This window comes from Stigmatopora argus, chromosome 10 (genome assembly GCF_051989625.1).
Source record: "Stigmatopora argus isolate UIUO_Sarg chromosome 10, RoL_Sarg_1.0, whole genome shotgun sequence".
NCBI lineage: Eukaryota > Metazoa > Chordata > Actinopteri > Syngnathiformes > Syngnathidae > Stigmatopora > Stigmatopora argus.
The window spans coordinates 1,960,499-1,972,540 of NC_135396.1; the positions used below are offsets into that span (position 1 = coordinate 1,960,499).

Genomic DNA, 12,042 nt, shown 5'->3' on the forward strand with positions numbered 1-12,042 from the left:
GACAACGTTTATTACCGTATTTTGCTGTTTAATATACCTCCCCCCCATTTAATATACCCGGGTACCGTATTTTCACGACTATAAGGTGCACTTAAGTCTTAAATTTTCTCCAAAATAGACATATTTTAAATAATCCAATGTGCTTTATACATGGGAAAAAAATGTGTCATTCATTGAGGGTGCGCCTTAAAATGCGGTGCGCCTTATAGTCGTGAAAATACGGTATATTAAACGGCAGGGGTATATTAAATGGCGCACAAACGGGAAGGTACGATCCACTACGCACTCTTTATGCCGTGACGGGGTGCATCAACGTTTTGCAGACTCAAACTACTTACTGCTCAGGTTAAAACTACTTACTGCTGAATAAAGTCTGACTTGGAATTTTAATAAACTTAAATATCTATAACTATGCCCCCATAAACACCATAAAAATCTTGCCAAAAAAGTGGACTTGCCGTTTAATATACCCGGGTATATTAAATGGCAGGGGTATATTAAATGGCGCACAAATGGTAGACTCAAAAAAGCAAAAATCATTTAATATACCCGGGTATATTAAACAGCAAAATACGGTACAACTGCCACGTGAATGCGCATGTGTAAATAACGGGACGGCGCCGAATAAGATCTGACGGATAAAGCAGCAGACGCTTTTAGAGAGAAATATAATTGCAGGAATGGAATTCTTTCATATAGACGGAGGTCTTTATGCTCTGTATTGCAAGAAACACGCTTGTAAAATGGTTTAATGACTTTTTCCGTAGGAGTAACCTTACACTATTTGTTACTCGGAAAAGCAATATGATTATAGTACCGCTTTGTAATGATCAACAAAGCGATGATTTTCTTCAGTTTGTCGCTAATTAAACACTAGAAAAATACAGTTTTTTTCCTATCTAAATTGTCATTTCAGATAGGATAATCTCAAAGCATTTTTTTTCAGGTTGCCAAACTCACTTAGACAATCGAGTCACTATCCCGTCAAACTTTCCGATCAAAAGTGGCATGTTAAATAAAGTTATACATCAACTCGGACGAATAAATAAAGGCTAGCTAGTTTCCTGATTGTATCTAACAAAAATTGTGAGGCTTTATTTAAAACCGCCGAATCTGAAATGCTACTCCTTTATAAAACTTCTTGATCCGCATCCAGATTCCTATCAAAAGGCCATAGTGTTTAAATTTGCTGTCTTCTATGAACAACATTACTAATGTAACATGATCATCATTGCCCCGGAAGATCACCCATCTCACCTGAGAGAAACCCACCAGCTTCCTTTCCCCACTCTCAAAAAGGGTATTAAACGTACGCATCGGGGGGGTCGATTAATCTTTGTCCTGGAGGCCGTGTTGTCAGAAAATTAAGCGTCACATGTTTCTACGTTGACATGGATTACAGAAAGATAAGACCGTAATGAGTGGAATCCCCCCAATTCACACTTTCTTCCTGTTTTGCATTCATAAACCTTTCTAAACCTGATGCCTGTTTTGACCGACAACTTTTTTCTCTCCTTTGGAGTCGGAGGACTCGCCATTTTTAATATAAACACCAACACAAGTCTGATTTTAATCAGGATACAACAACACTTTTTAAAAGGTGACATCCCAACCAACATAAGGGAACGAGTCAGCAATGCCGAAACCGTTTATTCCCACTCGAAACTCTGGCCGACGCATACGTATTCCTTTAAAAATCTTCAAATGGTGTCAGCACTTTGGTTTAATATGCAAATGTGTTGGGATGAGAGATTGCAAAATGCCGTAATGGAGGCTGGGGAGCCAAAAGAGCAGATGGAGAGAGCAGTTTTGGAGGTCGGTTGGAATCAAAGCCATGGGAAAATAAAGGGGTGTTAACATATTAGTGGTAAAGAAATGGAGGAGATTTAAAATGCAAAAACAGCTGTTGAAAAAAAAACTGTTGCCACTTGACATCATTTCTCCCCAAAGCAACGGTATGCTCATTCAGATACACAAAAAGTAGGTTCATAAATAGGGAATAACGGAAAAAAGAGGTCAAGAATTGATCAGAATTCCACTATCACAACCCACAATAGTGAGCAAATTTAGTATCAAGAATAAAAACAAAAAGCAAAAACAACACTACTCAAATATGTGCCCCAATTAAAGTCCCACTCTATTACAACAATTTTCTACTCTAATTAAATATCGTCAAAAATAATTTAACGATCATTTCTAAAGACTAGCACGGGCCCCAAACAATTAAAATTGTGCAATAAAAATATTTTTTGTGGTGGTTTGCTCAGTAGAAATCAGTAGGTGAGACTCGATTTTATCGTGTGACGAGTCGCAATATGAAATTAAAAGACGGTCAGAGTGGGAAAAAAATTCTGGAGAATTAAAGTCCCACTCTAACAATTTTCCACTCTCAATTAAATATCATCAAAAAGTATTTAACGATCATTTCAAAGACTAGATAGCACCGGCCCCTAACAATTAAAATTGGACAATAAAAATGTTTTGTGTTGGTTTTCTCCGTAGAAATCAGTAGGTGAGACTCGTTTTTATCGTGTGACGAGTCGCAATACGAAATTAAAAGAGGGCCAGAGGGGGAAAGAATTCTGGAGAATTAAAGTCCCACTAACAATTTTCCACTCTCAATAATTAAATATCGTCAAAAAGTATCTCACGATCATTTCTAAAGACTAGAACCGGCCCCTAACAATTAAAATTGTGCAATAAAAATATGTTTTGTGTTGGTTTTCTCAGTAGAAATCAGTAGGTGAGACTCGTTTTTATCGTGTGACGAGTCGCAATATGAAGTTAAGAGAGGGCCAGAGGGGGAAAGAATTCTGGAGAATTAAAGTCCCACTCTAACAATTTTCCAAATATCGTCAAAAAGTATTTAACGATAATTTCTAAAGACTAGCACCGGCCCCTAACGATTAAAATTGTGCAATAAAAATATTTGTGTTGGTTTGCTCAGTAGAAATCAGTAGGTGAGACTCATTTTTATCGTGTGACGAGTCGCAATACGAAATAAAAAGAGGATCAGAGTGGGAAAAAAATTCTGGAGCGATCCTACCTCTGTAAATCTGGCTAAAACTTCAATGCTATCGAACTCAACATTAAGGAAAATATCACAATCGTACTACTTTGGTATTTGGTATGCGTATTTTGGTGGGAATACCTCCAAGTAGACCACCCATGGCATGACCAGCGTGGCCACCAGGAGGTCAGCGACCGCCAAGCTGACGATCAGGTAGTTGGTGGTGGTCTGCAGGGCTTTCTCCCTGGACACGGCCATGCACACCAGCACGTTGCCGAAGACGATGACGAAGATGAGCAGCGTGAGCAGCATGGCGTAGTAGTTGTATTCATGCTTCCTCTCTTGCTCCGTTTCGTTGAAGCCCCACGTTCCGTTTTCGTAAAAACTCTCGTTGTAGGCATAGTGGGTAAAGACATCCATCAGCTGTGAGTGATGCAGGCCAGCGACAGGCCCTGGAAACACACAACCACATAGCCATTAGAGATTGCACAAAATAAACAACCGATTGCTCAATGATTCAACATGGCGTCACAAACCACTCAAGATATAAAGACAAAGTTATAAAGTGCATTCTGCTAGATTTTCTTTAGGAAATAACTGTGGCTGTCTTATGGTGGCCGAAAATGTGAGGCAAGCGTTGCCCAAAAACACTACAAAAGAATAAAACATGAATGTAAATTGCCACATCATAAATGCCAATGGACACAACACAATGCAAATGTCCACAACACAAACCACACTGTCCACAAAATGAATCCAAGATGACAGCAAAACTGCAAAAAACTGCAAAATGAAGTTAGTCCTTTTCACCATTTTTTTCCCATAAGTCAACACTCTCACCCATTCAACTGTGTTGACTTTTTTTCTCCAAAATTGTTCAGCAGTATAACCATTTTTGGCCACAAAATGATTCAAAGATGACAGCAAAACTGCAAAAAACTGCAAAATGAAATTCCTTTTGGATCGGTAAAGAGCAGCACTTAGTCATTTTAACAATTTTTTTCCCATAAGTCAACACTCTCAACTGTGTTGACATTTTTTTTACAAAATTGTTCAGCAGCATAACCATTTTTGGCCACAAAATTAATCCAAGAGGACAGCAAAACTACAAAAACCTGCAAAATGAAATTTCTTCTTGGATCTGTAAAGAGCAGCACTTAGTCCTTTACATCATTTTTCCCATAAGTCAACACTCTCAACCATTCAACTGTGTTGACATTTTTTTTCTCCAAAATTGTTCAGCAGTATAACCATTTTTGGCCACAAAATGAATCCAAGATAACAGCAAAACTACAAAAAAACTGCAAAAAAAATTCCTTCTTGGATCTATAAAGAGCAGCACTTAGTCCTTTTCACAATTTTTTCCCATAAGTCAACACTCTCAACCATTCAACTGTGTTGACATTTTGTTTTTCCAAAATTGTTCAGCAGTAGATCCATTTTGTGTCTGTTTCTTGAGGTTGACAGTAAAATTGGACTGCCAATAATCCAAGAGCACTTGATCTGATTCATTAAATGATATGTATATGTTTCTGCCTGAAGCCAACTGGAGGAAAAACTGCCAGAAAGGTGTCAACTTCCTGTTTGTCAAAAGGTCATGACCCCACACACACACAAGACTTTTCATTGACTTCACTGACGCACATTTATTTTGAATAAAAATACTAAAATAGGCGCATCCAGAGCTGTAAAGACATTTATAAATAAAAACAAAAAGCTTCCACACCTCCTGAATCAATATGTTTTCATGCTGCTTCTTTTCAACCAATGACAATTGCTAATTCAATATCATTCCTTAAGATTGTAATGATGTTTTTGCATCAGTACAAATCAATATTAATGCATTTTGGACCACTTTGTTGCTTGGAAAAAATATGAACAAGGCGTGAAATAATTCTACTGACAACCTAGTTGTTGTTTTTGAACCAATTCTGGTCCGGAAAATGGCTGACGAGAACTATTGATTAACATACTTGGCAAGGCGGCAAGCCATATTTCATTTTGCCACGTCGAGGGTTAAGTAAGAGAGCAGCTGCAGAATCCAGTGAAACGAGGCAAACTGACCACATCCAATCGGTGTGGTGAAATGACCCCCATTGTCCCGAACACAATAAAGACCTTGACTTCTCACTGAAGAGGGAAAGGAGACAAAAACAGTGAAAATCGCAATTGTCTGGGAAGACTTCAATCTCTGTTTTCTAAGCTGTCCTTTAAAAATACTATTATAAAAGGCACTGTTCTTTAGTGAGCATTTTTGAGGACCATCAGCTCAGTGTGGCAAAATACAGGAGTATTGTGTAGCTAAGAAAAACGGTATTGGTAAATCTGTATTTAAGACACCGTAGAGCACAGGTGTCAAAGTGGCAGCCCGGGGGCCAAATCTGGCCCGCCGCATCATTTTGTGCGGCCCGAGAAAGTAAATTATTAGTGCCGACTTTCTGTTTTAGGATCAAATTCAAATGAAGAGTATATATGTATATTACATTTCTTGATTTTCCCCCTTTTAAATCAATAATTGTATTTTTTTAATCCATTTTTTTCTGTTTTCAGTTCAAAAATCATTTTGTAAAACCTAAAAATATATTAAAAAAGCTAAAATAAACATTGTTTTAGATCTATAAAAAACTGAATATTCAGGGCTTTTAATCCATTTATAAAAAAATCTAAATATTATATCTAAAATGGTACGGCCCACATGAAACCGAGTTGACTAGTAGTAGTAGAGTAATTTCGATCACCAAAAATGACATTTTACACCTATATCCATTTCCTATCCTCCCTATTCAACCTAAATGTATGGCATTGCTGACAAAAGGGAACCCTTTAGAAGCCAAAAATAAAAAACTAATCACAGTCTGTAATTTGGTTGTTTGGTCCTTTTCCCCCAAAAAACTGCGATTAAAACGCACAGTTCCGAACTTTCGTACCTTTTCTACTTCCCAATAACAGGTCTCCCATCTCCAACTTCAAAATCTCGCCTGGTCTTACACAAAGTTAAGTTGAAATACATGACATGAAAATGAGTTGGGGAAAAAAAAGTCCAAACTTGAACACCACATTACAAAAATGCGGGATAGTTACCAATTATGGTGACTTCAATGTCCGTTCCAAACGCCACGTATGGATGTAATTTTAAAATCATCAGACTGTTATGATGCCTCAAGGATCAACAACAGAAGCCTGCTGCGGTTGGTGAGCATATCTCAAAAGCCTGAGGCAAATACGCGGCAACATGCCTGGCAAACCTTTATAATATAAAGTTTCTATTAATGCGCACAAACACGTGGAAAAAAAGTCAACATCACAACGGGTCAAGGCCAAACAAGGTTTGCTAAAAGAATGGTGCAAAATAATAAAATGAGTAAACACAACCGCCAAGTCAAAAATAGCAAAGTTGACGTCATTGGGAATTGTCTTCATTCGTTTGTGTGTTCTTGAATGAAAATCCAACACAATATGAAGAGATGGCCACCACTGGAAAACTGACTAGGAAGCAATCCTTCGAGCCACACACAAAAAAGAATCAGCAATTATAGAGTAATCATACACAAGTGTCACAAGTACATCTCAATCAGCTGGACATGCTTGGCTTGAAGTACAATCTCGTAATACAGTAAGGGTCAAAAGATGTATTTCATGCTGTTTTCCCCCTTGAAAAGAAATGGAGATGTCCAATTATTATGACAGGTAGACTGCAATACAAATGCTAAAAATGAAATACAGTCTTCCCTCAATTATCGCGACTTCACTTATCGCAAATTCACTTTTTTTGCGATTTTTTGGGCTATTAATTATTTTTAAAAAGTTTATAAAAATGAGAAAATCCAAGCTGAAACTCGTAAGCTGAAGCCACTCCCGTCTTCCGTCTGCTACTAGGACTCCGCACGGAAGTGGCGATTTTTCGATTGATTTTGCCTGATTTTTAAATGCACAAAAATAAATGGGAAAAACAATCTTACATTGCACGATTGTCGTATCGTTTCAAAATCCCGCTGAATCGGTCTTTACGCATATTTTTGTTGTTGGAAATTAGCAACAACTGACTGCACTACCGCTGGCAATCACTGGGAAAACGTTAATCCAAATAAGAAGATTAAAAAAGCAAGATCTCACATTTACATATTCATTGGATTAGTTGATTAAATAAGGCCGAAAGAATAGCCAAGACATGACAATTTCAATAAACGAAATAAACAAAATGCAGCGGCATCTTCGTGACTTAGGACTTTATTTTCTTACATTTCCATCTCCAAATGATTCATCATCGGAACAACATCCCTCACACGCGACGCGGTATGTAAATATTCCTACATAATGAAGCCGTGTCCACACTTTGCAATGGTCTGCATCTTGGGTATGTGTAATGTGGGTGTGAGGGAATTTTTACCAGCACATAATCAGCCTCTTTAATAGGCGAAAATGCCAGAGGAGCCAGCCTCGGTGCATCGAGAGACGCTCCAATTTCAGCTACGAAACAATGAGAAGAAAGACTAAGTGAGTGAGTGAAGCGAGAATGATGTGCTCCGGGGGACCAGTTTGTGGATGTAGCCCGCGGATGCCCTGAGCTGTCCATTCTTATTTATTTTACTGGCGTTGCTTACCTACAGAATGAGAAACAGTTTTTACTTTAGCCGCCATAATTCCTCTGTATTTCGTCGATGGTTGAGTTGTGTTGTGTTTCATCATCAATGAAGCTCATTAGGACACATACATACTGTCTAAAAAGTTTACCGTATTTTCACGACTATAAGGCGCACATAAGTGTTAAATTTTCTCCAAAATAGACAGGGCGCCTTATAATCCAGTGCGCTTTATATATGGACCAATACTAAAATTGTTATCACGATAAAATAAAGTAAATCAGTCGATAGGGTACAACATCCTCTACAGCTCTCACAACTACGACAATCAGCCCCCGACTCTACTATTTTCCCTGTAGAAAAAGTACTGCGCAGTGACTGCTGGGATATGTAGTTCTTTTGTCAATACACCCAATGGATTGTGGCATGGCGATTGACATCAACACAGCTTTACGAAGCATGGAAGACAGCGTTGGAATAGTTACGCTAGCTACTAGCTCGCTACTATTTGCGAATGGATTGTTGCCGCCTGGACGAACGTGTAAAACTCAGCGTTTTCCATGACTCATTTGGACAATTGTTCAATTCAGACACAGAAAATGAGGACTTTGATGGATTTGTGGGTGATGATGACGGGAGTACATTGTAAAATGGCTAAATAAAGTACAACCGAACTCAGTTTTGCTTCCGTTGCCTTTTTAAAAACGTGTTTTTAGCGTGTGTCCGTATGTTTAAGCTGGTGTATGTTTTGCCATGCCTGGCTGCGTCTTTAAAAACGGTGCGTCCTTTGTGTGTGTCAAATACAGAAATAGCACTCGTTCCTAATACTGCGGCTTAAAATACGATGCACCATATAGTCGTGAAAATACAGTACATTGAAAAAATTCAGACAAAGAACAATTAAATAAACATTTTTGACAAAACACTGCTATGAAATAGTTGACGACAACCTATTTTAGCAACGTTGCCAATTAAAAAGGATTTTAACAATCTGAGATGAAATTATACTTGTATAATGACAAAAAAAATGCATTATTATTGTTCTGACATGAACTTTGATAACTTCAGCCAAAACATTGGATGTTTGGAGGATACTGAATTCCAATAAAGGTTCACATTAACAATTTTACAACTGACGTAGACATAATTAAAACAAATTATTGAATACCCGACGCGCCTCGGAGCCATAAAATTAACAGTCGTTAAAATTTTAGGATCCATGTGCTCGTAAAAAAAGACATACTGTCTAATATTGCAAAGGCAGAATAGTTGAAGCAAAATTGGAACAATTTGAGAAAATCACGACTTGTTTTGGATTTGTTGCAAAATGCCAAATATTCAATCTCCAACATTTTTCCCAAAAAATTATATTGACTTAAAATGTTGACATTTGCTAAATCCAGCAAACGATCACCAAAGTGTTCATAAAAAACATTGCATTATTCAATCAATTAAAAACATGTGCAGTCTTAAAATAGAATATACTCACAAAAAGTTAGAGGTATTCAACTTGTAAATCCAAATTTCAGGACGAATATAAAATCCCAAAGAAGCTGATGAACTGATTTCTGTCTTTCTGTTTCCGCACAAAATGTCTCAGGACAATAAACATCATTTTCAAGCACAACGGAGAGCAGACATGCCAATTTACTAAAAATACTACATATGCATCTATGGGAAATGTTTTTGGTGAAGAAAAATAGTTGAATGGCGTGCAGCCTGGGGGGCCTTGTGTAAGGTGCATGGATGGCGTGCTCAGCCAAGTGATGGAGGAAATCTTTCTTCCTCCCCTGTGCCATTGGGCTATTTAATCCCACCTATGGAGAGAATCAGATATCACATTTCCTCTGTAGTGCTGTGTAGTAAAGTAAAGGCTTCCCTCTTATGTATAATGTTCCTCCTTATAATGCCTCTAAATGGCCTGTAAAATTTGGACAGTGCCGGTACATATTTCGACTTTCCATTTTCGCACAGTACATTTGCAGTTTTTTTATCATCTTCATCACTTCATCAACAACATCCTTTTCTGTGTCTGTATTCTCACCCTCTTGCTACTGTGACAGTGAAATAATCTCGAATACGGGATGAATAAAGTTAAGTCATCACATCACATCTCATCATCTCCTCATATCATCTCCTCATATCATCTCCTCATCTCATCATCTCATCTCATCATCTCATCTCATCATCTCATCTCATCATCTCATCTCATCTCATCTCATCTCATCTCATCATCTCATCTCATCTCATCTCATCTCATCTCATCTCATCATCTCATCTCATCATCTCATCTCATCATCTCATCTCATCATCTCATCTCATCATCTCATCATCTCATCTCATCATCTCATCATCTCATCATCTCATCATCTCATCATCTCATCATCTCATCATCTCATCATCTCATCTCATCATCTCATCTCATCATCTCATCTCATCATCTCATCTCATCATCTCATCTCATCATCTCATCTCATCATCTCATCTCATCATCTCATCTCATCATCTCATCTCATCATCTCATCTCATCATCTCATCATCTCATCTCATCATCTCATCTCATCATCTCATCTCATCATCTCATCTCATCATCTCATCTCATCATCTCATCTCATCATCTCATCTCATCATCTCATCTCATCATCTCATCTCATCATCTCATCTCATCATCTCATCTCATCATCTCATCTCCTCATCTCATCTCATCTCCTCATCTCATCTCATCATCTCATCTCCTCTCATCATCTCATCTCATCATCTCATCTCATCTCATCTCATCTCATCTCATCTCATCTCATCTCATCTCATCTCATCTCATCTCATCTCATCTCATCTCATCTCATCTCATCTCATCTCATCTCATCATCTCATCTAATGCGTTAACATCAGTGGGGTCGCTGGCGTCTCATAGGGCTCCAGGAAAGACATTCCAGCAAAAATTATTGTCATTTTTTGTTGAGTACATTATGGGGGCACCGCCTAGCCACGCCTCTGGTGAACTTTGTAAACATTGTTGTCGACTAATAGACAAATAACTAACCTGCCAACCGATATTGCCTCTGAAATCCTAAACAAATCAGAAAAATAAAGAAAGATGGGAGTTAGGCCACAATCTGCCATTTTTATTATCATCTATATTGGGGTTTCCAGTTTTAAAAAAAAATACTGCTGTGAAACACCCGCAACGTCCACAAAGATGAAGCCGGTGAACTTTATGATGTTAATAATGTGCTTTGGAGGACTCACAAACCAAACCCAATTAGGCTTTATCAGAACACAACCTCCCTTTTTTAACATAGAAAAGACGTTTAGACACAACGAGACTTCAGTGACCAATAAAACTGTAAAATCACCACTTCTCTTTTTGCCTTAATCAGCAACTAACAAATTTTCTAACTACTGAATAGGCCAGTATCTTAATATGCCCACAGAATATTTCTCAGAGCAGCTAATTTATGAATAACAATCAATTTTTCTTTTCTTTCCCCGTCAAAAATCAAGCGCCGGTTTCTGTGGATAAACAAGTTTTTGCTCAACTTATTTCCGAACAAGCCACCACTTAAATATCACATCAAAATGATTATTTTCCCAGCTTCAATCTGCCTACAAATTTGACTGCAAACCTGCAACATTTAATCTTTATTCATTTCCTCTGACATTTTGCAATCCAGACCACTGTTGCTTTCTCGTATGAAACAAAATAAAACAATTACAAGTCACATAGTGGCACGTATATAAGTCAGTCAATTAAATTTTGCATGCTTTCCTTTAAATATGAAATCAAGCTGTGCGGTATAAGAGGATGATATTTTTTTTCAGGCTCTTAGCGTAATACCCACTTGGCAAACCCGGATAGTTACCGTTTTCAACTATTTTTCCCGCAACAATGCAAACACGATAACGGATGGAAACCTCTTGAATACACAATAACATTTCTGCTCTAATCCACTGCAAACAACTGGCAACACATTCCGAATTGAGCGAAAAGGACATTGGGCCAGATGCGTCTATCAATACCACAGATTTGCTTTGGCAGAGCGTAAAAGCGCATTCTGTCGTGTTTGGACTGTTTTGCATCTCTCCTGATCACTGGGCAAAATATGTGCTTCATTTGTGCCACTGTAAGCGAGCACAATAGACCGAGAAATGCTTACGATTTTCATTTGGAGCATGCTTTGTTGACTGATTCACTGATTCATTGGGAGGCCGATTAAAAGGCTATTTTAAAATTGCTGATGCTTGCACTGAGTCAATTTCTTTGCACTGACAGCACAACTAGAGAAGTTTCAACTGTCTTTTCAATTCCTCAAAATGATCAAGATCTTACTAAAAGTAAAATCTGATGTAATCCCTTAAAAATGACAATCAGTTAAAATTTTAAAAAGCCTCCGACAATTTCAAAGCATAATTCAAGCCATAAATAATTACCGTGATAACAATTTTAATATTGGT

At 37.8% G+C, this 12,042-nt stretch overlaps 1 protein-coding gene across 1 annotated transcript in view; it reads right to left on the minus strand.

Moving 5' to 3' along the window:
* Positions 1 to 12,042, minus strand: part of drd2a (dopamine receptor D2a) — a 41,832-nt gene that overhangs the window by 15,371 nt on the left and 14,419 nt on the right. The window contains exon 2 of the mRNA XM_077612048.1: positions 3,152 to 3,462. Within this exon, the coding sequence (XP_077468174.1) occupies positions 3,152 to 3,462 (311 nt within the window). The remainder of the gene's footprint in view (positions 1 to 3,151; positions 3,463 to 12,042) is intronic.